The sequence below is a fragment of the Prinia subflava genome, chromosome 1 (assembly GCF_021018805.1).
Source record: "Prinia subflava isolate CZ2003 ecotype Zambia chromosome 1, Cam_Psub_1.2, whole genome shotgun sequence".
NCBI lineage: Eukaryota > Metazoa > Chordata > Aves > Passeriformes > Cisticolidae > Prinia > Prinia subflava.
The window spans coordinates 18,017,855-18,045,432 of NC_086247.1; the positions used below are offsets into that span (position 1 = coordinate 18,017,855).

Consider the following 27,578-nt stretch of genomic DNA (forward strand, 5'->3'; position numbering starts at 1 on the left):
ATTATCATTTGGCAGAGATACTTCTTGTATATTCCAACAAGTATTGCAATCACTTTATTGCTAAATAGATATGCTGGAGAAAACATGCATTTAACATCACAACATTTAACACTTAGCCTTTACTAACATTAAATAGTAAATATCTCTAAATTGTACTTGGAAGACATCTCCAAAGCCAGTTACTAAATTAGAAGGTTATTAAGAAAAGCTCTTGAATACCACATTTGCCTATGCTGAACAATGCTTCTGTTACAAGAAAATAATCCACAGATTCTGACATTTCAACAAAAAAGTTTCCATCATATTACTTTTCTCATTTTGAGAGCCACTTTTGATTGTCATTGGTCATTGTGGTAGCAGTTCTGAGTTTACAAGTACACAATCATCTTTGCTCCCTTTCCTTCTGCAACCAACAGAAACAGTGGGAAAACAAACGAGACATTTCAAGATGATAGGGTTAGTCTCAAGGATGTAATTTTTAAGAAATATCATAAATATTTTCTCCATTTGATGATAATAAAACAGAGGAAAAGCAAAGTAGAAATAAAAAGTAAACATACATTTAAAACAGGATAGATTATAAATATATATACAATTTTTATACATATTTCTTATATATATTATTCAACACAAATATATATCTACAAACATATACATATATTCAGGCATAAAAGGGAGTTTATAAGAAGATGGAGTTCACAGAGAAAAGCAAAAGGGCTGTGATTACAACTCGCAATTAGGAAAGTTTTCTCTGGAGATATGGCAAAAATTTTCTCTATGAGGATGGACAAGCACTGGAAAAATCAACGAGAGAACCTGTGCAATCTTCCACCTTGAACTTTTTCAAACCTCAACTAGATAAGGCTCTCAGTAACCTGACCTAACTTTGAAGTTAGCTCTGCTTTGAGCAAGAGATGATCTTCCATGGTCCCTTCCAAACTCAGTTACTCTACAATTTTTTTGAGGGGGAGATATGGGTTTCTATGTGTATAAGAGATAAAGCAGTGATTGCATAAAGCTTAGGACACATGATGTAAAATCTTTGTAAAAAAACTAGGCAAGTACCAGCTCACCATTTCATTTTTGCATTCCAGGTCCTTGTGAAGCCGTGCTGTTGAGGCCATATTAGAGCAAATTTAAACCTCCGTATATGTGTTGAAAACCTCCTCTGTAGCTGTAGTGCCATGAAAAGCGTTGCAGAACAGAAAGCCTGAACTTTGTTATACATTAATATTTCAGTAATTTTCTGATCTATATGCTGGCAAACTAAAATCACCATTCTCCAAAAGAAGTGGATTTTCTGCAGCTGCCAGGCTGGAATTTGAACTCTCACCTTCAGAATGCAGCATCCACACAGGAGGGCTCTGGCTCTTGCACACTCCAAGTGAAACATGGTGCCCAAACCTGGCAGGCAGGAACTGGTAGTCTGGTGCCAGTCCAAACTGGGAATGGGGGATACACACCTTTTAGAATACCTTTTGCTTACTATTTTCTGTGTTTCTTTCCTTTTTTTTTTTCTCTTTTTTTTATTTTCTCTTTTTTTTTTTTTCTCAGAAAGAATTGAAAATTACATTTGAGAGCTGCAGAAGTTATTTTAGAGTTATCTCTTTTTCCCTATCTTTTTTTCTCTGAGCCCTTAATAAAAACATACAGCTTTGATGAATTGATGAATTTGTTCTTTAAGCAAAATGGTCATGGACACTGTTGGAAGCTCTGCAAGAGCAAAGTCTGCACAAGGAGGTAAAAAAAAACGGAGTTTGGTCATGTTTCAGAGAGGGAGGAGAGCCAGAAGGACAAAAATATTTTGATCTCCCCAGGGTTTGGATGGAAGAGACGTGGGTGTCCAGAGGTGTGCAGGGGAGTACTCTCAGCCTGTTTTGGGAGCTCATGGATTTTACAGGATTGACAGATCCCCAAGGTTGGCAGCGGCCTTGGGGGGTCCTGAGTGCAGCCCCTTCCTAAAAGCAAGCACAATCAGCAGAGGCCAGGCCAGGCTGCTTAAGGCCTTGCTGTAGGAAGGAGAGTCCACAGCTTCTCTGGGCAAACTGCTTCCAGTTCTCATTCATCCTCAGAGGGAAAATCATTTTCTATTATACTCAGCACTAACCTCCCCTGTTTCAGTACATGACCATTATCCCCTGTTCTTCTGTCTAGCACCTCCATAAGGATCCTGGCACTTCCTGCTCAGGAACCTCCTCATAGGTGTGGAAAGGAACTGTATGGTCTCCTCTAAATCCTCTCCTTCAGGGTGAACAAGCTTCTTCAGCTTTCCTTCATAGGACTAGTGCTCCAGCCCCCAAACATTGTGGTTCTCCAGTAGTCTTGCTCTGGTTTGGGGAGACCCCAAACTGGGCATGATATTCCATTATTGTTATTGTTTTAGATGACATTTTGAAGAACTAATGAATTAAGTGTATTTTAAGAATTTAAAGAAGGTGAAAATTGACTTGGAAATAAAAAAGTTTGAACCTGGAATTTATATGAATATATTTCTTTTTGAAGGTTAGATGTAAAGCTTGTCAGATTCATTCATTTCTTTCACTGAAAATAAAGATATATCTTTTCTACTGCAATGTAAGGCTGCTAAGACTTACATGTTATTGCTGAGATTCTGGTCTTAGGAATGATCATAACTTTCATGTAGCAATGAGTTGCCCAGATATAAGAATATGGAGAAATTTCTTTTAAACCTTAGTGTCATTCATTTTAAAATGATGAAGTTAGGATACTTACAGATCAAATCCTATGGAGCCCAACAAAGAATGGAAAGATTTAATTACAATTACTTTATATTACAAAAGCAGCAGTGCTTTGGCTTTAATACAGCTGAAATGTAGAAGGTGAGATCTTTTACAGTCAGGGAAACCTCTGTGGAGCACAACACATAAAAATTAACTTTCTATGAACTGAAATTTAGTTCTAGAAAATAATATGATTTCTGAACAGTGTATAATGGATCATCTCAGCACTATTCAATTACATTAATTTGGCTGCTGAGAGTTTTGAATAATCTGTGTAAAATACTCCCATTCTTAGCTATCCCCATTGCTAAAGTTGCTGCCCAGACTGTCATCATCTGGTATTTCAATCATTGCCACATCATCTACTTGGGCCTTGACTAAAGCACTCTTTCTATGACTGTGTTAACTGAACCTGCTCAGATAATTTCCCCAGTCCCTCACTGTGACCAAGGCCACCTTAGCACGAGGACAGTGTTCATTAGAGCTGCAGTGCACACAAGGTGCTATATCTGCAGTCAGTTCCCCTCTGCTCTTTGAAGTACAGCTGCAGAGACAGAGGTCTACCATGTCCTACAGAACTCATCCCAGTACTTTTCCTTCTTCTGCTTCTCAACCTCTTGGAGCCCCTGACTTTTTTCCCTCTGACTGTAAAAATGTTCTGGGCTATGCAGACTCTGGTTTGGCTTCCAGGCCACTGACACCACACTTTGAGAGATGTCAGTCATCTTCAGTGCCAGCAGGACACCTGGCAGAAAGCCCTTTCATACTTTTATTTCAGACATTTCCAGAAGTGGAGCTGTGTAAGTGGGGAGGTCCTGGTATTACTGTTTGCAAAAAGGACTCCAAGGCTCTAGATAACTGTTGTAGAGTCAAAGCTGCATAATTATGGGTTTGTAGATGTGAAACAGTAAAGGAGATTAATTCCTGGAGCTCTCACAAAAGCTTAGGTAACACCATTGTTTGATTTCCCCTTCTTGTAGTTTGATCTCTCTCTCTCCCTGGCATTAAAGCTTGGGAGGATCTCTAGGGTGCTGGGTGCTGGCACATTTCCCATTTCTGCATCAGAAAATTGCAAGCACATACTCTAAACATAGAGCTAATGCAAAAAGTCTCATTTTCAGCTGTCTAGGGTACACAACATGGTACATGAAATTAGAGTGGATACAGAGACTACACATCTTGGAGAGCTCCAGTTGACAGTAAACACACTTGACTGAGATAAATTATGTCCTCAGTTACAAGTTTTATGGAAAAGTTTCACTGTTTAAGTAGACTGGGGAAAATAAAGACCATAAACCACGTATATACATGCCTTGTTTTGGCACTCTTTCCCTTAGCATCCACTCCAAACCCACTTGGATACCACTGACACTGAACTAGACTGACTTTGACTGACTGACTTCTTAGATCTGTGTTAATTAGTTGACAGGTCACATCTTTTCAGTTCTTAGATTATGACAACACTGAAAGGTCCTGGTTCTCTGCATAGCACAATGGAATCTCACACACGGTAACCTGACAACGACAGGTTGCAAAATAAATGATGCAAAATAAATATTTTGCAAAATAAATATTTTGCATCAGAAAATATTTTATAAAATCATAAAATGGCTGGGATTGGAAGGGACTGTAAAGAACATTTAGTTCCAACCTTTCTGCCATGAGCAGGGACACCTTTCCACTAGACTAGATTGCTCAGAGCTCCATCCAACCTGGCCTTGAGCATTTGCAGGGATGGGGCAGCCACAGCTTCTCTGGGCAATCTATGCCAGTGTCTCACCACCCTCACAGTAAAAAAAAAATATTCCTAATAGCTAATACAGAACTCTCTTTCAGTTTGAAGACACCCCCCCCTTGTGTCACTACAGCCCCTTGTAAAAATTCTCTCTTCTCTTTTCTTGTAGGCTCTCTTCAGGTACTGGAAGGCTGCAATTAAGTCACCCCAAAGCCTCCTCTTTCCCAGACTGGAAAATTCCAGTTCTCTCAGGCTTTCCTGAAAAAGTGCCCATCCCTCTAATCCTCTGGACTCACTCCAACAGGTCAATGTCTTTCCTGTGCTGGGGACCCCACAGCATTCCAGGTGGGTTCTCACGAGAGCAGAGTAGAGGGACAGAATTGCCTCTGTTGACCTGCTGCCCATGGTGCTTTTGATGCAGCCCAGGACATGTTTGGCTTTCTGGGCTGCAAGAGCACATTGCTGTCTCACATCCAGCCTCTCATCTGCCAGCACCCCCAATTCCTTCTTGGCAGGGCTGCTCTTGACTGGGGGCTGCCCCAATCCAGGGGCAGCACCTTGCTCTCACCTCATGAGATCCCCATGTGCCCACTTCTTGAGCTAGTTCAGGTCCCTCTGGAGGGATCCCATCCTTCTGTGTGTCAGCTGCATCACTCAGCTTGGTGTCTTCTGCAAACTTGCTGAGGATGCACTCAATCCCTACTGTAATGTGACTTTAAAAAATCTTTGTACTTTATACTAGTGATTAAACTAGTGTAGTGCAACTGATATACACTGGAAAAATATAAAGAAGAGCAGCACAGGGATTACAGAAATATCTGAGAGCTTGGAAAACTCAGGACACAGTCTCATAGGCCCCTTTTGATTTCAGGCAAGTTATTTACTCTCTTTGTAAGTCAGTCTTCAGTATGGAAACTGATGATACTGATCCTTCTCCACTCCAGAGGAATACTATACAACAAATGCAGTAAAAGATTCTGAGGTCTCAGGATGGTATGGCAAACACCATACAGTCAGATGTCATTTATCTGTGGTTAGATGTTCAGGCCATGGATGAAAAGCCAGCTTGGGTCTAGCACGAGATATTGGCTTAGGCACAGTGCCACATGAATGCAGTTATGCTCTTTCTAAAGCCAGCTCTACTGTGGAAAGAGTACATCTGCTTTTGTGAGAACTTAGCTGGCTCCATCCCGAGGCAGCTCAGGTATTTCAGCACCAGAATTATTGGCACGGGGTTTGGGGGGAGGGGGCAAGAAGGAGGAGCAGAAGCACCCAGCACAGACCCAGCCTCGATCCTGGATCCAGCTGCGTTTACTAGCGCTGGCTTTGCCCCAGCTGTACCAGATCCACGCTGCCTCCCAGCTTCGGCACCTGCTGCACGGAGCTCCGGGTCCTTCGGGGCTCATGAGGACAACGGGACAACCACCACAGGCAAAGAGTCACGGTCTGTCCCCACCTGTAGTGCTGGGAACAGGCTGTGAGTGAGGAGCAGGGAAATTAATGGCACTGTGGAGTCAGTGCAGTGAATGTCATGAGGAATTAACAGACCTTCCTGTATCAAAACTAAATTTACCTGGAAACTTTTGGCTTCCGTCTTGTTTCAGCCTTCCTTATCTGTACTGTTAGGATTCCCATTTTACTAGCTTTACAATACCTTTGCCAAGTGGAGATGTGGCTAGAAACCAGGACAATTCACTTACTGAAGTCACACTTTTGGACTTCTAGAGCCATTTGCCAACACAGTGAAAGTGGTGTTTCAAGGAAGAGACTTTGAAAAATGTGAGCTCAGAGTTTAGGAAGCCAGAAGGAAAGGGAGGGGGGGAGGGGTGGGCAAAATAAATCAATCAAGGTCTTAAATCCAGGGTTGAAAGACATAGTTATTAAGAAGAAATGGAAAGGGAAAGGAGGAAATAAATTAGACAAAAGCAGAACAGGGCGAGAAATGAGGAGAGTAGGTTTCCCCAGGCTGTAAGCAGGGCAGAGAAGAGGAAGGACGAGGAGGCTTTGCGGGAACAGGGAGAAGCCCGCCGAGGAAGAGCGTCCAGGAAAAAGCACCCGCGGCTCTCGGGCCGGGCTGGCGTTGGGGCCCGGCGGGGCGGGGGCGCGGGCGGCGCCAGGGCCGGGCGGCGGGAGGGCCGGGCCGCGGCACCACCCACGGTCCGAGCCGCGCATCCCGCGGAGCCCGCACGGCCCCGCCGCCCGCGCCCCCGCCTCGCCGCATAAAGGGAGCGGGCGGAGGCGGGGGCCGGGGCCCGGCGCGGACACCGCCCGCATGTGCCCGGGAGCCCCCGCCACCCGCCCCGGCCGGCCCGCGTGGGGCTGCCCCGCGGCGCGGAGCCGCGCTCGGCAGCCGGGACGGGGCGGCGGCGGGGGGCGGCTGCGCCCCGCCGAGCCGCGACCTGAGCGCGGGTGGGCGGGGAGCGCCCCGCCGAGCCGCGATAAATAGCGCTGTGCCCCGGCTGACAGCCCGGCCCGGGGCGCGGGGCCGGCGCAGCGCTCGGCGGCCGCTGTGGGACGGGCTTGGGGCTCTCGGTGACTCCGCTCAGCGGCCCCGCTCCTGCCCCGACCCGGGCTGTGACTTTTCTCTGCCTGTTCGCTTCTGGGGAGAGGCAGAGCAGGGGAGAGCCCGGAGAGCCCGGGTCCGAGTTTTTCACCTCTCTCTCCCCGCAGCACAGGGAGATGCTGGAAGCGGCGGTGAGCTCGCAGCGCCCGAGAAGGGCGGCGGGAGGCGTGTAAACTCCTGCGGTCCCCAGCGGCAGCCGCTGCCCCGCGACCCTCCGCCGGCCCCTCCTCGCCCTGCGCGCCGCCGGCCTCGCCGCCCCTCGCCGCCGCCGGAGGAGGCTGCTGCCCACCCCAGCGGCCCAGGATGCAGTTTCGTCTCTTCTCCTTTGCCTTGATCATCCTGAACTGCATGGATTACGGCCACTGCCAGCCCGGCCGCTGGAGACGCAGCAAGAGAGGTGAGTGGCGCCGGCCGTTCGCCCGGGGCGCCGCGGGGAAGGGCAGCCGCGGGAGCGCCCGCGGGGAAGGGCCGCTCCCGGGCAGGTGAGCCGCGCTCCGGCCCCGCTCCGGCACGGGGGGCGGCGGCGGGGCGAGCCCGGGGGCGCGGGGCCGGGCCGGCGGGGCCAGCGCTCCGCGGGGCCGCTCGCCGCCGTCCCGCTGCGGAGGTGGAGCCGGGAGCAGGAGGAGCGGCGTGGACGTGAGCTCCGATGGGAAGGGATCGCCGGCGACGGGAATGTCGAGCGGCAGGCGCGGCCCCCAGCCCCCATGGTGCGCTCTCCCCGCGGGGCCGGGGTCTCGCTGGAGCTGCCCCCCGCGGGACGGGCCGTAGCGGGCGGGGGACGTCGCGGATGTCGCTGTCGCTCCTCGCCCAGCGGCTCACGGCTGCCGGGGGATCGCTGCTAGCCCGCGCGGTTCGGAGTCGCGGGTCCATGGGACGGACTTTGAGACTGCTCTCCGCGGACATTTCCGAGGAGGAAAGGCGGCTTCTCCCCTTACATCCTCCCGCACCGCCGTGCCGCTGCCGCGGGGCTCGGAGCGCACCGCGCCTGGCCCAGCGCCCGGGGGATTTGTGTGCCGCCAGCTTTGCTGAAAACGCGCAGATCCCTCTGAGGAAAAGACGTAAACGGTCTCTGGGGCTGCATCGGTTCCCTAAACGCTGGTGTCGGGATGCTGGAGCCTGGGAGCCGGAGCGGTGCGATGTGCCAGTACAGCTCCCGTGTGGACGGAGAGGTTACTGCAGCGCCTTCCGCCTGGCAGCCTGGCCGAGGCTTCGGCTTGCTTTGCTTGTGTGTGGGTGTTTTTTTGTTTGTTTGTTTGTTTTTGTTTGTGTTTTTTTAATGGTAGAGAGGTTCACTTTATTACAAAATATTTCCATTATCCACATATTCTGGATTATTTTTCCATCTCTTTTCCTGTTATTTTGTCGGTCATGCATCCCCTTCACATTTCTAAGTTAGCTGAAAATCAGGTGGCTCAAGCTGCTGAGAAATCTGTATTTCTAAAAGAATTGCACTTTTAGTGGTATTATTTAGAAGGGGAAAGGTCCCCAGCCGGGACCAATATCTCCAGTGTTAAGATGCTACAAATAGTGATAAAACTGTGAGAAGAAAATTATTTGCACTTTAATGCATATATCACCTCAGAGTAGGTACAAATAAAACTGTAAGGCAGTTTGATTTTGATGGTTTTTCAACAGATGGTTTCCAGAGTTTAATTTATGTGTGTGTGGCTAAAATGATAGCAGTCCTTTAAAGTGACCAGACTATCTGTGCTAACAAAGGGTATACTGTGTCTTTAATTAAATGTGGAACTACTTAGAGTGCTGGCTAGACAGCGGAGGGTGATAGTGGTATTTCTGCTTTACAACAGAGCTTAAGGGCTGCATTGTGGGAGCACTGAAATGAATAGGCATCTAACCCAAGTTGTGTGAATTGTCCTCCTACAAAAACTTAAGCTGGTTTTAATTGATCTCATGTTCACTGATTGATCCTAGACCAATTGTTGTGCTTGTTGAACAGTTGGCTTTTGCAAAGGCGATTGATTTAAATTAGTTTTTAGTTTAGTTATTGGATAAATACGATTGGTATTGACAGTTGACTTACTGGCACTGTTTTGTGCTATCACCTAAGGGTTTTGTTTTGGGCTTTGAAGAATGCAGTCTTTTTCAGTTAATAAGTCTAAAGAAGTAAGCATAGCCAGTTCTAAGCACAGAAAGCACCAGCTAAGAATGTATTCAAATTATAATGGATATTTGCCGTGACACATCTAGTCTGAAGTAATGCTTTCGTACAGGACCCAAAATTCCAATAATTTCACAATTTTTCCGTATCCCATCTGCTAATAATCAGGCAGTCACTGTGGGGTACTGGCAGTTAAAATTTCTCTGGCATTCTGTTTTGTCTGTTACATGATCTCAGATGCTCCATAATATCGTTTTCTTAATGAAATACAATTTTTGGCGTAGATTGAGTCTCCTGTGTGGTAGGAATCAATTGCATTCAGTCTGGAATTATGGGCAAAATATCATGTATAGCTGATTTTTTTAAAGCAGTGAAATGTACCGTACACTTTAAGTGTATATGCTTGTATTGGCGTTTGTGTGGAGTTGTTGCTCATGTAGAATACACGAGTAAAGAAAACTTAAGTAAATTTGGGGAGATGTTCCCAGAATTCCTCATTCACCATCTGCTTGCAAACCTTTCCCAAATCAAGGCTTGCAACATTGCAGTAGAAGGAGAATAATAAAATAGGGTTTAGAAAGTGGTTCATACCTTGCATTGATTTGTGTTTTGTTAGTCAGTGTCACTTCATTAAAATTTTTTGTTAAATATGTAATAATCAACAGGCTCTACTTATTCCACTGCTGCTCCTAGTTACTTTTTCAGCTCATTAGAAGGTTGCTTTGCATAGTTGCTCAGAACAGAGCCTTACTTTCCTTAAAACACCCCACCAAATTTTCCCTCTGGAAGTCACTGCCCTGAGCAGGTAATGATGGCCTTTTTGCCTTTCCTGTGGAAGATATTTGGAAACCTATTTAAGGGTTACCTAGCTTAAAGCTCAGTGGTGTAATATCACAGCTGGTTTAGCCTAATCTTTCTTTTTCTTGTTGAATTGGACAGCTTGATTTTTTTTTTTTTTTGTTTCTCTTGTAAAGCCTTCTTCAACGAAAATTTACATCTCTTTTTTGGATTTCTCTTTGGCAGTCAGTGTAAGATGGACAGCTTCATGTCTTAGCATTTCACTGAATGTCACTGAATGTCAGGGTGCATTTTCCCCTTAGAAATGTAATGGAAACAACTTTTCCAAAGAGTACCACAAGTCAAAATGGGGGTGCATAGAAATGAAGACTCTCAGGCTGGCTTGCTGGGAGGTGTGATGGTATTCTACAAGAGTTTTGGCAGAAGAGAGTATGGGGATAATTATAAACAGCCATCAGGAAACAGATGCTAACAAAATTCCCCAAGGTAAAAAAAGTCAATATGATAGCAATGCCTGCATTGATGAGAAGACTCAGGAGTCTACAGAGAGCCTCTCTACTGAGAGAGCTGGTAAGGCCAACACTGGAGTAATAAAAAAGTGAATGGGGCACATTCACATAGTTGACAACCAGAAGTTGTTTATATCCAAGAACTCAAAACCTGTGGCTGCAAAATACTTGTATTTCCATTTAGTTCCTGTTCATGGAGTGTCATGAGGGCTAAGGTGAATACTTCTCTTAGGTGCTTACACTCTGTGTTAGAGGTACATGAAGGTGGAATACCTGTGGCAATGAGTGAGTAATGAGTGACAGTGGTGATGGCAAAATAGCCACAGGTGGAAACAGGAGGAATACCTGGGGCAGGAAATTTCCCAAGGGTTTCTCAGACTTCAGTACAGCTTTGTGCATAGTGGTTATTGAAGAGTATGCATAAATGGAGGGGCACAGTTACTGGGTTCAGAATTATGACAATTACATCTTTATCATTATAGTGTAAGATGGGAATCTTGACCACAAACCTGTTACAGGAACCTGTTACATGGAGTTTCAACTAGAAGAAAAACCTCCTTGGATACTGGGGATTGTGATTTAACTTTCCTAGCAAGCTACTTACTTGGGATAATCTTGGAACCTGTCTCAGCTAGGTTGTATGGTCAGGCTTTGGGAAAGATAGATGATAGATGAGCATTAGGGAAAAAGAAACTATGTTGGAAATACTTGACTGAAATAAATGCCACATCTGCTTTTACAAAGGCTATACTAGCTCCTAAAGAGTAATTTATCTCAAAAAAAGTCATACTACATGACTTTTAATTGTCTAGCATTATGCAAATATTCTAGCTCTTATTAGCTATTCTGTCCTCCTCTCTTTGAGGTTGAAACATGTTTTATGTTTGAAGGATGGTTAACTTTTTATCTGTGGGTTAAGACTTAAAATCATATGTGGAAGCTGTATTTCGAGATAAACTGCTTCATGTCACACCTGAGGAAAAAAAGTAACAGAACCTGTAAAAGAACTGAGATATGCTAACACAAGTGGTAATTTTTCAGGCACTCATGATCAGGAGAAATGCTTTTGAGTGTAGCTTCTGTCCTTCAGACTTGTGCTTAGGATAGTTACTAATCATTCTTCATGTATACATCATTACTACAGCAGTTAGAATATTCTAATGCTGTAACCATTGAAAAGTTAAAACTTTTAAACCTTTGGCTATTTACACTTACTATTGGGTACATCTGAGGAAGTTTCTTAAACTGCCAGAAATCAAAATTTGTGTGAGTGACTGAATAGTGACCTAGCTAATGCTGCAGTGGTACTGTGGATAAGCAATGCTCAAATGGTATGTGAAGATTTGCAGAAGAATGCTCAAAACACCAAGAGCAGGATTCACTGTCGAAACAGACATCTAAGTTTAGGTGTTTGATTCAGCTTCCCAAAGTTGGTTTGTAATGGTGCTTATAGTATTTTAAAGATATCCTGCTGGCCTTGGTATGTATGTGACTCTCTTCAGCAACCAGAGGCTGGGCAGGGTAACTTGGGGCAGGTCCTCTGCATCTGACACCTTTGGGTGTCCCAAGACCTGTCACTGGGGAAGCCAGAGATGGGGAGCATATTCTGGCACAGTGTTGGTCTGTGCTTTCCTTTCCTTTGGGTTCCATTATAGGTCACTTGGGGTTAGGATGCTGGGCTAGATGGGTGTGCCTGATCAGACCCTGAAGTCTGTGTACATGCTTTTGTGTTAAAACCTGCTGAAGGATTTGCACTATGATGAAGAGCTTAGATTTATATGCTTGATAAACTTAACTGTCTCTTTTCCCTTTTTGGGGGATGGAGGGCATACACATTTTCTAAGGCTTGGCTGAAGACTCTCACTAAAGCAGCTCAAAATGCATGACAGGTACTGAAAGTGAGTTTTTACACTAATATAGGGACATTATTGTGATAAGAGCAAGAATGCAGTTTCTCAATTCAGTGTGTCATCTACAATATACAGGCCAGCATAATTACTACACTAAAGTATGATAGCATGGTCTTGTTTACATAAGCTGCCTTTAAAAATATGGTAAATATGAAATTATTTAAAAGGTAGAAAGTGGGAGAGGTGCTTGCTATCAAAATTTAAAGAATAATAAAATAAACAATGGGCTGTTTTTTTGTTGGATCTTTTCTTTCTCTTGCTCTTTCTCCCAAGACTCTGACTATCCCATGGAGGTCTGCATTTCATTTCTGATCATCTTGCTATTTTTTAATACCAAAAACTTTAGCTAACCGGAGGGACTGTCTGGTCTAACCTGCAGATCATCACAGGCTGAAAGCATTGCCCAGCTTTACCATACCTCCAGCTTGAAAGCTTATAGCTCACCATAACATCCTTTCCAAAAATGCTTGATTTTGGATTCTGGGGTGGGATTTAGGTGACTACAGGGAGCTGACTGGAACATGAAGGTCTACATTTTCTTTTATAATTAATATAATGCTAATTGGTGCAGTCCATCAAAGGGATGGTACAATTTAACTCATCCTACAGTAGGTGCCTGCCTTTGATCAGATAAAGCATACTCCTAACTAAATAAATAGAAGATAAGATTACTTGATTACCTCTACCTGTAATTGAAGTGTAGTTCAGCTGTACATGTCTTCAGTGTTAGCCCCTGAACTAAACTGGAATCAGCCCCCAATGAGAAAGGATCCACCACCTATATTAAAATTAAGTGTTGGTGCAGCTCTTAACTTTAACAGATATAGTTCTTGAAAGTTCTAATATCTCCTGTATTAAAGATTGAATTAGCTTCAGGTATTTTTTTAAATAAATTTAATTCTTCAAGCATGCCCTTTCTTTTCACCTTAGAGTTTTGTTCAGGCACAGTTGGAGCACCCTCTGTATTTGTCCAGGCTCCAAGTATTTGCTAATCCTTTTCTCAGTGAAAAGCATGGCTTCATATGTGTTGGCTGTTGATAATGCACAAATGTAACAGCTTGATCCTTTCGTCATGGACTGCCTTAGACACTGAAATTAGGTGCTGCCATGGTTTGTATGCTCATTGTATTTGTAGTATGTGTTTAGCAGATGTAATGCTTTGGTGTCAGTGTAGTGCTGCAAAGTAATTTTGTGCAAGAGGAGTAAATCTGTCACCTTTTGGGACGGTACTGGTGGGTTTAAACCTGTTCCCAAGTACCTTTTAGTGTAGAAGATGGAATAGCCTTTGTGTCACTTTTTGATACTTGGATTCTAACTAATACATGTTAGGCAGTGAGGTGTGGAAGTGTCACTTGGATCTTGCTTGTGAGCAGCATTGGGCAGGTGCAGAGCTCTCTCTTTCCTGCCTGCACGATGGCTTTGTCCAGGCAGCTCCATCCATACACACCACTTACCCATCAGACTGAGTGTTACACTGGCTGAGCTTTGCATATCTGTGGGCAGTAAGGTCGTTTGTAAGTCTGGCTTGAATTCTAGCTGTCACTTTATTCTCTCAATATTTGGCTCCTGTCTGTTTCCACTAACACTTTTCAAAACTCTGAGGAGAAATGAAGTTTAAAGCGATCAGGGGCGTGGTCTCTGCAGCATCTGCCCCAGAAAGGCAGATGGTAATGCAACACAGTGTCAGGCACAGGAGAGGCAGGAGGGAAAGCATGTTTGCCAACACTCTAATGTCACCTTTCCAATGAAGTTTCTGCAGTGGAGGGGGTGGGTGGGATAGAGGAATTACAAGAAATTAGTATTTCTACATAATACTACTTCAAAATACTCAATTGGTGTGAAACCCATGTTCTGAATATGGAATGGAAATGACAAGTGTAACTCCTATGAAATGATGGAATATAATATTTTCCTCTGAGCCTAAGAGGATTTGAAACTTTAGTTGTGTGTCCTTACTTTGGGATTTCTGTCTTGGCACTTTGATTTCGAACAGCTACGCACATCTCTGACCTTTGTCTGTCAAACTGTGGTCCATGAAGGAGCTGCTGTCTCTTCTGGATGTGTGGACACCACACTCTCATCCTTGAGTTTCTACCTCAAAACCCTTGAATGAAACACTTCAGTGAACTTAGATAGCTCTGCTTTAATCTTACCCTATTTTGATGGAAGTGCTTGTTACTTAAACTCAAATTTAAGCTTAAAATTTCCTTTTAGGGGACAGCATATGAAAGATTGGCAGTTAAATTTTCTGAATTTTTCTCTTGTTTGTGGACTTGAATGTGCAAACTGTGAAATGCAAAAGTATATTTAAAAAGGAATAGAATTATAGTGTGGGGAAGAGATTAATTTTTACAGGAAAGCAGAGAAGCAATTAGTGTTTGAGGTACCTTGATTATGTGATCAATGGGTGGTTTCTAAGATCCCATCTGTTCAGATCTGGTGAGAAGTACAAAAAACCTTCATGTTCTTTGTTTCAGTCATTAATCTGTTATGTATTTCTGTTTGAAATACAAATTTCCGTAGAGCCAAGTACTTGATGTAGCTCTAAGGTTTTGTCCTTTTACGAGGAAATATTGTCTCCTTCCTTTTTTGTTGTTTTTGTGGAATGGTGGTAAGACTGTAACTGGGGAAATATAAGCAATTACAGGTTACACACAGAATATTTAGAAGAGGTGAGCAGTTCTGTAATTTTGTTTCAAACCCTTCCCCCACACTTTGAGTGGAATTGTGTTATTTGATGAGGATAATGGCAAATCTCATGTGTAGTTAACATAGATCCAAAATATCAAGAAAGTACTTCTACTGTGATTTTCTGTTTGTAAAAATATTTTTTCTCTCTAGGATTTAAGTCTAAAAATAATCAAAAGCACATGGTTTAAGGACTGAGTCAATTTACCTTTGTCTATATTTTTTGTGACAATTGTAAAGATTTTCTTCATCTTGATGAAAATCAGACCCAAACATCGTTGTAGTGAGTTGGAGGACGGGACATGGAAGATAAGTAATGTTTGTGATGTTGGCTTTTGGGTTGGTGGTTTTTTTAATCAATGGACAGTTTCATAAGCACTAACTCCAGAGTAGACCATGTGCACCAATGAAGACAGTGTTTATGTCTTGGGAGATACTTGTACTGCTTCTACACTGCAAAGGGACAAGTGTATTTGTGTTAGAGAATTGCAGTGCTGCCATGAAATACAAACTTCCTGATCCAAGCACATTATTTTCTTTTTTGAGTTGAAAAGCTGGCTGGAATATGTTGCACACACACACATACACTCTGCAGTCATGTATGGCCGTCTCAGCCGTATGGTGGCCACCTTTGGAATACCAAAAACCCCCAAAGCAGCCACATCAGACACAGGGCTGTTGTGCATGCACAGATGGATCTGCACGTGCATAGCAGTGCTGACAACACCCATCACATCCATGCTAAAGCTTTATGGGCAAGATGGAAACAACTGGAACAGCAGTCGTGCTTAGTAAACATCGGTGTTACTGATCTGCTCCTCTTTCTGGAATTACTCAAATTTTGGTAGATACCGTATATTTTTATTATAAACCTTCCAACCTACACAATGCCTCCACTGCTGAACATGTGGCTGTGGCTCTTCTAAATAGGCACTGAAGTTCCATCACCTTTTGCTTTGTCTTTATTGAGATGCTGAAGGGACCCAGCTGAGGTGAGGCCCTGTAGTGCTGGCCCTGCTGGGGTGACAGCCTCTGCACTAAGGTCACCAGAGCAGAAATCAGAAATCTATCCTGGGTTCCCTTCCTATAGCAGACAGGTTCTTTGGCCCTTCATGCCAGACACCTGAGTGAGTTTACACCCGAGTTTACACCCGAGTTTACACCCGAGTTTACACCGGTACTGTGAGGGGCATGGGTTCAGTTTGGGCTCAGCAGGAGTAACCTGGCACAGTCACTGCCATGCACACGAGGTGCATTAGGTTGTGGTCACAGCACAACTCAGCAGCTGCTGCTTTTAGTTTGCTTAAAGCTTTTAGCAGTTTTTGTGGAATACTTACAACTAGCCTCTGATCTGAGATGCTTCAGTCTTGCATCAAACCTAAACCAAAGTGCATTTCACTGAGGGTTTGCTTATTTATCTGTCTGCATCAGGTTAAGTGTTTTACTTTCACCAGGAGAATTCTCAGGAGGTGGTTTTACCTCTAAATTTGGTTTTCTGTCTTCTCCAAAATGGTCAGCATTCTCTCCCCTGCTTTATTGAGTGTAAGGAAAGCTGACACTCGGAGGGACATCTGAGGCAAGGCACCTTTTGGAGTAGGGTAGCTGGGTGCCTTTGCTGTTATGATCTACCCCTGTGGCAGCAGGACAGTTCTTCAACTTAAGTTCCTTGCCTGGGCCATGCAAAATATACTGTACATCTGTCTTGGTCTTTTTTAAGTTGTTCAGCAAATATTGATTGTACATGGGTACAATTATTGTTATACAAGTTTGGTTTTACCTGAGATGGTTCAGTGTTGGGAATTCTGCCTCCCTGGTAAGAGGGTGCCTTCAGGATGTCAGAGGGATTGCCTTCATTGTTAGTCTTTCTACCTGTAAAGCTTCTGATTCATATATGTATACATCGATGAAAATGGTAACAGAAAATAAATTCCTCTTTTCTGTAAATGCTAAGCAGCTTTGTGGTGTGAAATGTTAATATTATGGCAGTAGGGATGTAAATAATGTCAGCATCTAATTGAAGTGGTGCATCTAGACAGGTGCTTTGGCTTCTGACTCTTTCTTACAGCACTGTTGCAATATGCTGGAGTGCAGCATCTTTGCTGATGCTGAGATGACACTGGGTCATGGTTTCTCTTTTTAGCTATCATGGAACTGCAGAATTACAAATAGTTATCAGAGTTCTTTTATTAATCACAGAGTTTGCTGAATTTTGTCTGTGGCCTTTAAAGTTGTTTTGGAATTCAGTTTTAGGAAATGCTTATGGCTGTAGTTAGGGATTCAGAGGTTTCTCCAATATTTTTTGTAGTGTTTAAAGTAACTTTTTTTTCCTGTAAAGGTTACTTTGGCTCCACTTTACTCTGGTGGTTTTGTTTGTTTGTTTGTTTTTGTTTTGTTTTGGTTTGGTTTTAGTATAGATTCTTATAGAAGTAGGAAACTATGACCTTCTTTGATGTAAAATCTATGGTGTGAAACTGAGAAGCAAATCTGCAAAATCCTTTATTGAGGTGAACAGACCTTTTAGACCAGCTAGTCTAGTGCTGTACAGATGTGGAGTAGTAAAATTATATATAGTTCTTTTGAAGGATTCAGGTAAACAAAACTGACACATGGAGAGGAAGAAGAGGCATAGAATAACCTTTTTATTAAAGGACAAAGCTGGGTATCTGATCTGTAGTTTTGATTCTCAGATTTGTTCATATTCACTGGATTATGTAGCCCCTCTGTGCTGAGGGCCTGTACTTGCACAAAAAAGTATTTCCTCCATTTAAGATTAATGTTCAGCCTCATCTGTATCTCTTTGAGCAAGAAAGATAATTTTTCTGTTATCATTCTGCATTTGGGCATTACATGCTCTATCCCTTTCTTTTGCATGATCTCTGCAACCCAAGACAGAGACTTGTATATTGTGCTAAAGGGAATCTAGTTTTGCTCAGCACTGAGTACAAGAAGAGGATGATACTGTCTGTTCTTCTGCTAAAAATGTCTTGGTATTTGCATCTCATGCCATCAGTATTCTGGAAAATACCTCCAGTCCAAAGGACATCAACAAGCTGGAGAAATCAGGAGAAACCTCACCAAGCTCAAGAGGAAGTGCCAAGCTGTGCAGCTGGGAAAGAACCACCCCACACATCACTGTAAGCTGGGAGACAACCAGCAGGAGAGCAGCTTGGCAGAAGGGGCCCTGGGGCGTGGTGGGTGCTGTGGTGGGTGTGAGCCAGCAGTGCTCCCTGCTGCAAGGAGCACTCCTGGTGCTCTGAACTGCCCTTTAGGCAGCAGGGGTGAGGCACAGCTGGATGCTGTGGCCTCCTCTGGGCTCCTCAGTACTGAGAGAGTTCAGCAAAGGACTGCAAAGATGATTAAGGGACTGGAGCATCTCTCCTGCAAGGAAGGGTTGAGAGAGCTGGGTCTCTCCAGTCCAGAGAAGGCACAAAGGGGTTCTCATCTCTGTAGCTGAAAGGGAGGGCCAGGCTCTTGCCTGGAGGTCAGTAACAGAACAAGAAGCAATGAGCACAAACTAAAACACAGGAGAAACCCTCTGAACATCAGGAAAGATTATTTTACAATGCAGGTGACTGAGGACTGGCAGGTGTTGTCCAGAGAGGTGGAGTCTCTGTCCTTGGAGATACTCAAAAGTCCTCCACATTTGGTCCTGGGCAGCTGCATTTGTCTGGCCCTACTTGAGGAGGATAATTAGACCAAGTGGTTCCTTTCACCTCCAGAAGTTCCTTCCAACTTCAGCCATTCTGTGAACGATAGTTTGGAAATGTATTTGGTACCTGGCTTGAGCCTGTTTTTTTAATAGCCAGCTGTGGAGAGGAAAAGTCCATTCCCTTTGGAATACTTAGGATAAATGATGGAATCATGGGCAGTTGCAATCCTGTTAATGTTGTTGGAGTACTAAAATCAGCTCAGAGAAGCTTCTTGGTATTTAGCAGTAGCACTGGTTGTCATAAAAATAATATTCTAAAAATAAAATCCTATTTTTATGCCATGCTAAATCTATGTTATGCTAAAATGTCATGCTAATTTTGCATCCCATGAGTTCCTTGCTTCCCCATCTTTCTTCTCTCAAATATTTACAAATACCAAAGAGTGCACTGTGAATGTAATTATTAAGATACTAGACCTAACTCTGGTCTCCCTCATTTTATTGTAAATTTGGAGGTGATGTCAATCTGTCTCAGGTATTGTGGATATTCCTGAGATGGTGCTTGCTCTGGGATATTGTTGTCAATTTGCTGATGCTGTACTTGAGAACTCTTAAGTGACTGTAACTCTTTCATCAGACTCCTGGAAAAAGCCTTGCTGCTTTCAAATTTAATTTCAGTTATTGTAATTACCAGTGGCATCAATATGTAGGGGTTTATTTCAACTTTGGAAGAGGGCTTTTCTCCAATAGCTTTCCAAGCAGGTGCTAAGTGAAACTACTGCATATTGAGCCCGATGTAACATGAGGCTCATTGGGTAAAATAACATTAGTCTGTGCTACTTAAACACACTCTGGAAGGCTTAAGGAGGAGAGGAAGGAAAATATTTGAAGAGATCAGCTGGATGTGGTCGAATACATGTAATGTCACCTGAGAAGGACTAGAATTTGCCAAAGCTTGACCTGAACGAAGACCTCCGTTTAGGGCTTGTGATCCTACCAGATCAACTACAGTGGTTCTTCTGTGCACAGTTCTCCACCAGCAGTCATAGAGTGAGAGTCCAGTGATTTACTTGGCTTCTGTGTCTCAGCTGTAGTAAGTTTAAAAAAAAAAGTCTCAGTTTAACATTCCTTCTCCTTATTAGCTGCAGCTGGCTTTTTCTAATTACTAAAGTCAACATTTTTTTCATCTGTGTTCTGTTGCTTTTATCTGTGCTGCAAGCTCAGTGTGTACACTCCAGCTGATAAGCAGCTACACGTGTAGTTCATATCCATAGATGTGGACAGCTTCAGAAAAAAAATACATGGACTGACACTTCAGATTCCCAGAGGAGACCCAGTGGAGTAGTTAGTAGCAATGGTATTTCATCCACCATGATATTTGCCTTCTGATTAGGTAGTGTTAGCAAATCCAGTGACCTTTTTCTTAATAACATGATTCCTGGGATTGTGTCTTTGAAAACCATGTGGTGTTCTGTTTTGTGATAGTGTTTTAGAGTGCTCAGGATGCTTTTCCATGCACCTCTCTGAAGTGATGGGGGTCTCTTACAGGTGTAGAAATAGAGTCCTAGGGTTACAAAATGAAGTAAGAGAATGACAACTGGGGATGCTTAGTAGCTCTGAAAAAACAAGTCACAAGTTATCTCTTTTTACTCAAGTGTGCTACAGAACTGGGATAGGGGTGGAAGAAAATTAAATGTCTGATGGTGCCAGCATCATGCAACTAGAAAGATGTTCACCTCAGCAGGCCCCTGTAGCCATTCCTGCTAAATCTGAGGTTTGACTATTGAATGGTAAAGTAGGTAATACTTTTACACAGTAATAAAAAAATACAAATTTCCTATTAAGATTATATGTTTTTTAGAGGAGTTACTTAATCTCATGCTTCTAGATACAGACTTGAGTATCACAGTCTGGGAATACTCTTAACTGGGAGATGAATTTGCCTTTACCAACAAGAGGTTTCTGATACCTCCCTCTAAAGCATTGACTGCTGCTGCAGTGAATAATGCTTTTGCTCAGTATAAAAATTTCCATGTAAAATTTCTGTTGCAAAATTTCTTTTTCTACACAAAATGCTAACTGAGTCTATATTTTTGGGCTTTAGTATAGCCTATGCCATTCTGGGCTTGATCTTAAAAATACCTTAAGTCATAGTTAAGTTTGGTGGATATGTAGTGAGAAAAAGCACACAGTGAAATGCAGTGCTGTGGAGGAATAGCATGTCTCTCATGAGACTTATATTACAATGATTTAATGTCAGAACTATTTAGAATTAACCTTCTTTTGCATTTACATCTCATACCACTAAATTGTGAAATTGTGACTAAGATTTAACCATTTTTTTAGCCACAAACATAGTTATCACTGCTTGTTATTGTGTTTGTTTCTTGTTTTTGTCATTCATTCTTAGTTTGTAACAGAAACACTGTCCTTGTAGTAATCATGTAGAGATCCCCAGGATATTCTAGTGTGTGAAATAATGTTTCTTTTGTTTGAGTATGTTTAGCTGAGAAGAAATCTGATTAGTTGAATGCTCTTGATAATATTCAAATACATCCTAGAGCTTTGCATTTAGTGTTTGATGTTCCATTTTACAGCTTTACTTAAATGCTCTGCAGGGATTGTGGTTTAGTGGTGAGAGCATGAAATTTGAATCCAAGGTGCCTGGTTCTCTTACCAACAGAGCTGGTCAGTATGTTTAAAACCAGATTCTTCTCCCCCACCACCCCATAACAGATTTTTGCATGTGTGTCTACAAGTTCTTTTTTCTTTCTCCCTCTGTTTTTTTTAATAAATATTGATCAGCTTAAGCAGGCACTGCAAGTCTGTCTTTCCCTTCTGTGCCTCAGTACCTCTAGTGTAGAGGGTAGTGTTAAAACACATCACAGTGTAGTTTAAATTATATCAGTGATATGCCTGGCTAACAGGTCCTGGAGTGTTAATCTCTAGGCATTTATATGGTTATTATGAAGGATAATAAGCACATAAATAAGTTTCCTGCCTCCAAGTTTATTGCCTGAGCATAGACCAGCATGTAGAACATTGCATTCATAACAATAATTTAGGAACTTCAGAAACTGCTGGCTCTATCTGATGTGAAGACTTTTGTGCTGTCAATGTCTATCAGAACTGAGACAGCAAAATCTGTTTGACTCTACATCAGTGCTCTGCAGGGTGCAGAAACTACTACTGCCTGTTTTCTTTACTAGGTAAGTGTCTGAAAGTATTTAAATGAGATTTTATCCTGACATTTAAACTTTCATGTGCAAAGGATGGAGGTCTTCAATTTCAGGCAGGTCTTTCCAATAGTCTGACTTAATTGTTACATGAAGAATTTATGTATTTGCAAAAAAAAAAACCCCAAATTTTGTTTTATTCCCTTCCAAACTGAGGTAACTGTGTTATCAGATACCTCAGAGCTGGGCTGGGAAATGAAGATGTCTCAAAGACTCCCATAGTTAGAGTTACTAACACCTTTTTAAATTTACCTTATCTGAAAGTGGAAACATAGCTTTTAAAATTTTCAGTCATTCTCAAAATTGAGGAATGTGTATTTCTTGTATTAAGAATATAAGAAAAGGAGATTCCATTTCTGTCTTTGCCTCCTCAGAACTTCCACTATTTTTTCTTTAATTCTGCAGTCTCTCATTATTCACATTGCAAACATAACCTATGTAATGTCAGCCAAGTAGCTTTTAGTTTTTTAGAAACATATGGTCTGTCTGTTTTTAAGACTGTATTTGCATTTCCATGAAATTAGGAAAAAAGATCAATAGGCCCTTGCCAAATACTAATTTCTGCTTGAAATATACTGAATGGTAAGCACTCAGAGTACACAGGTAAATTTAATACATTTTTATCTTCTTTATGAGGGAATTCTCATTTGAATTTAAAAAAAGCCCTGTAGTCATTGTGTCATTTTTCAGGATGATACCTAACCTGCTGTGATTTAAGTGGATCTGAAATACAGAAGCTAGTACATTTAATTTCATTTTTAGTAGTATTCCTGCAGGATGTGGAGATAGCTATATGTATCTGAAAAGCAGATATGCTCCATCTGTTCTAGTTCAAGATTTCTAAGTCTGGTCCATCATCTTTGAAGTCTCAGACTGATGCCTGGGGTTGACAACAAGGAGGATGACAGAAGATTTGGAGGAGGATTTGAATGTGGCGAGTACAAGCAGGATGTAAAGCTCAGTGATATTGGATTGAATTAAAGTGATGTGCTGCAGCGAAGTGTAGGTTTGTATAGTGTGGAAACATTCAGTTTGAGTTGTCTTTATAATGTATCTTTTTCTAAATCAGATACTTTCATATTTTCAGAGTTCTAATTTTTCAGTCTACTGTTTCTCCATTATGATTAAAGACAACTATTTTGCTCTTCTACCTTCCCCTTTCTAGTTAAATTGTTTTGCTGCTCCTCTTCTCAGCCATGTGCAGCTATGGTAGCATAAATAGCATTTATTCTTCCTTTGCTGTTTGTCCAAGTGTCTATAAACTCTTATTTGCCTGCAAATTCAGCATTTTCTCAGAGCATATTGCTGAAAATTCCATATTTATTTGAAATACCACCTTCTTGTCTCCCAACATCCAAAAAAACCTGTCCTTATTGAAAGTGGTTTCATCGGTTCATTTTTGTCTTGGAAGATAACTTTGTAGGAATTTTTGAAGTTTCTTAAATTTAGTAATTTAAGAGTTCTATGGATTATGATTTCACAATGATTATGTTAAGTTTTGCTAAATGTTTAGAGCAGAATAACTGCAGTGATAAGGATCTCTCTCAGGTGCACAGAAGATATATTTTCATTTCCTGATTCTCAACATATGTGACCTTGGTGAAGTTGTTCAAAAAACATCCTATATCCACCTTTCTTTTTCTGGAAGATGGGACGTTTGCTCCTTGCATAGTCTTGCAGCAGCTCTACAGTGGTGAAGGCTCTACATCTGAGAAATAAATCAGTTTCTGTTGTCTAGAATTTTGGTTTTGCTTGCATTCTGCTACATGGTGGTGTTTTTTTTTTGTTTGTTTGTTTGTTTGTTTGTTTGCATGTTTATAACTTGGAAAATCTGTTCCTTAGCATTACATATTTTCTTATTTTAGTACCTTTATCTGGAATGTTCTTTGGCAGATTTCTTCCTAGAAGCAACAGGATGGTCAGAATCTCATGCTTGGACTTTGGATCATAGTATTTCAGTTTGCTTAAACTGCTCTGTAGGTTCCTTAGGGCAAAGATATAGGGAGAATTCTGGTCCTGTGAGAAGAATTGCTCATCTTATGCTGACCTGGGTGGAATGAGAATATCACCATTGCTTTAGAAGTGTCAGATGAAATGTAACAGTTGGATGTGTTTGTGAAGAAGCTTTGCTTATCCTGTGCCTTTTCTGGCTCCTGGTGGGACTGTTCTCCTTTGCTTATTTTCCCAGTAGTTTTCGTGTCTCACATAGATTATAATGAGTCCTTAGGTGCCATAGATGTAGCTGAAGTGAGCTGGAAAACAGGCTATTTCCAGTACAGAGCCAAGCTTGTTACTAATGCTCAATAAAAATAAGAGAATGGGATTTCCTTCAAGTTTCTGAATTTTATTTACTCAGCTTAGTCTTAGCATGTAAAAATCTTACGGGCATGAATGAGATTAAGTAACACACGCTCTAGTTAGCATTGTTTCAGACTTGGCAATAAAGAAACTTTGCTCTTTTCAGCCTCTCAGTAGATAAATGCTTCATATTTTATTAGAACAATTTGGCTCCTGACATGAATTGTAAGCCTGTTAAGCCTGTAATATAGTGATTAAAACTGGAAAAATACAGGATGCAAATATGTTCTTCATTATGCACTTTAATGCCAACCAGATATGTAGTGTGCAGTCTAGAACATAATAGTTGGAGTGTACTAAGCAACTAGCAAATTGTTGACAAGGCTCATCTGCTATTGGTTTGTGTTGGGGTTAAGAGCAAAAGACCTTAAGAAATTTCAACTGTTTGGCATTATATGTTGATATCTGTTGCATCTGGCTGGACACAGCTTAAATAGACAGGGCCAGTATCTTTATTACCTTCAGCTCAGTATTCTTCATTGAAGCAAGAAACAGGGCAAACTAAAGAATATGTGAAGAATTAATCAGTAAATCTTACAGAAGAAAGACTCCTCAGTTATGAGAGTAGCTACTTTTTTATATTGGTGTCATGGGTTAGCACTGGCCAGATGTTAGTGCACCCATGAATATATGTTTTTTCTCTAACAACTCCTGTGGGATGTGATCAGGAACAGAGCAGAGCAGGCTTAAATCTTGAAAACAAAAAAAAAACCCACCAAAACTTTATTAATTACATAAGAACAGGGACAGAAATACTCTTAAACACACACAGAGACAGAAATAAAAACCTCTTAGAACATTTCTTCTCCCAGTTTCTACCTCCCCACCCATCACTCTTCACAGACCAACCCCTGGGTTTTAGATCAAACAATCACCACTCAAAAACAAACTAATCTTCAATTCAGCAAGGGAGAGAGGAGTCTCTCTCGCACCACAAACTGTTCTTCAGAAAACACGGGTCCACCCCTTATGTGTTTCCATGTCACCCATAGCACCGCCCGGAGAAGTCTGCTAAGGTGACACTCTCTTTTTCCTATGTCCAGCGCTCTCACTGCTGTCTCATAGGCCACAACTACATACAGGGCTTTTTTAAGGATGCTGCATGCCGAGCTCTCCCCTTTTCACCCAGGGGCCAGGGTTCCAGGAGCAGGTCTGCCCTGAGGGCAGAGGGCGCCACCTCACCCTCCCCCTCTTTTCTCTGCTCGCTCCAACTCTTCAAGTGCCAGTCACTGTAGCAAAAGCAAGGGGCAGCTGCATCCACCCAAAAATGCAGTTTATGTTCAAAAGAGACTCAAGTTCAGTCCATGGCTGACATTATGCAAGAAAAGTCCAGCTCCAAGGCTACTCCTCTCATTCTTCCATCAAGTTCCTTCCAATCATGCTTTATCATCTCGGTCCCAGGCCGCTTCCCTCTCTCCGAAAACCACCAGTCATGAGAATCAATGTCTAAGAAAAGTTTCTTTCTGCTACACAAGGGTTAACAGTTTCTTCTCCGCAGGGTGCAGGCTCAGGCACTCCCAGGCTCCGCAAACCCCCACGTGGCTGGGCACCTTCTCCCGGAGTTTGGGGGGAAGGAGGGGGGTGAGAACACACAGAAGGCACTTCCACAGTTTTCCACCCCTCCATCCTGGACGGGGCAGCTCAGTTCCAGTCCTTGTCCCTTCTCTTCTCCTCCCCCCCCCCGGGGGCTCCGGCTTACCTGAGCCGACCACGTGTTTCCCCTCCCCCACCCAGCCTCGTGGCCAGGCGGGGGGGGAAGGAGGCCTGAGACGTCTCTCTGCTGAAACCCGGATCTGAAAAGAGGCCGAGCCCCTCAGACTCCTGCTTTTAACTCTTTGTGTCCTCAGAGGCGTGTCCAAACCTCCGAGTGACCAACCCAGGTGCCAGCAGAAAAGCTGATCACTGATTGGACTGCCCACATCTCCCTGGAGAAATTCACCTCCCCCCCCAACCACGACAATTGGGAATAATAATAAAAAGTAATTCTAGTCTGTGAAGCACTAAATCCAAGCTGTTCTATTTTACCTACCAAGATCTTTTAATACAGGGCTGGTTTTCCTTCCCAAATTTAATCTGAGAGTTGCACAGATCACTTAAAAGGTGAGAAAGAATGAATTCTAAATGATACCCTTGCATCTACTATGAGGCATTTGGAAGTGATGGTAATGTTGCCAATAAATGAGTTGCTCAGTGGGTAAAGTCAGCCTCTGAACACTGTCTCCACACTGGAATGTATCTTATCTGTGGGGAGCATGCACATGGAAAGGAAGCTTGAAAGCCTTTTGAATACACTTTTAATTTTCCCATGCACTGTTTTTCTCTTGGATTTTCAAGATACTAGACTTCTGCTTGAAATTTGTGAAAGAATATTGATCAAGAGTCCTCATTATGTAATGGAACCATCAGGTCATTCACCTTGGACAAGACCTCTAAGATCAGTGAGTCAAGCTGTTAACCCAGCACTGCCATTAAAGTGTGCCCCCAAACACCCCATCTGCATGTTTTCTAAATCCCTGCTCGGATGGGGACTCAAAGGCCTCCCTGGGAAACCAGTACCAATTCTCCCTTACCGTGGCTGCAAGAAATTTGCAAGTTATCATTGGTGGTTCTTCCATTTCTGTTGCTGAACTCAGCAATACATTTCTGCACTTGTTTGGATTTCCCTGTGTAAGGCACTGTCCAGCAGCTCCCCAGCCTTTTTCCATCTCATGGCCTCACCAGCGAGAGCTTGGAAACATGGCCAATATGGACCAACCTTAACAAAGTTTTCACTTGGTGCCAGGAACAGCTTAGACCCCTTTTTAGATCGTCTTTGCCAGATTAAATCAATTCAAGTCTCCCACATGGTGCACAAAATGTGTGGGTTGGACTCGCACTTCACAGCTGCTTTCAGGAGATGTTCACTCCTCCAGAAACCCCACTCTGTTAAAAACTGTCCCTCAGCACTTGCTGCACTGTGCACCTGGACAGGCTCTTCCTCTGGCACAGGACAGGAGGCAGAAAGGGCTCAGCTCAGTCCCTGCCTGCTCTCCAACACCGCAGAAGCCTTAAGCTCCTTGCTGGGCCCATTTGTGTCTCTCTAGCAGGTGCCCCAGGAGCAGACCACCCACTCATGCTGCTGCTTGCAGCGGTGATTTGTGATGTTTCAAAGGTTTTTGAAGTCCATAAATGGACCTGCTGTCCTGAAATAAGTGCTTTCACCCAGAGTACATCAAACCCACTGTGTGCCATAGAGGTTTGTATTGTTTATACTGAAAGCCATCATGGTTTTT

At 42.8% G+C, this 27,578-nt stretch overlaps 1 protein-coding gene across 3 annotated transcripts in view; it reads left to right on the forward strand.

Annotated features, from left to right (window-relative positions):
• Window positions 1-6,654: 6,654 nt before the first annotated feature.
• The window catches only part of RSPO2 (R-spondin 2), a 105,658-nt gene continuing 84,734 nt past the window's right edge, over window positions 6,655-27,578 (forward strand). The window contains exon 1 of one of the 3 annotated variants that reach the window (XM_063425147.1): window positions 6,655-7,436. In XM_063425147.1, coding sequence (XP_063281217.1) covers window positions 7,343-7,436 — 94 coding nt within the window. In that variant the 5' untranslated portion in view covers window positions 6,655-7,342. The remainder of the gene's footprint in view (window positions 7,437-27,578) is intronic. The other 2 variants (XM_063425067.1, XM_063425003.1) reach the window with 2 other exon arrangements.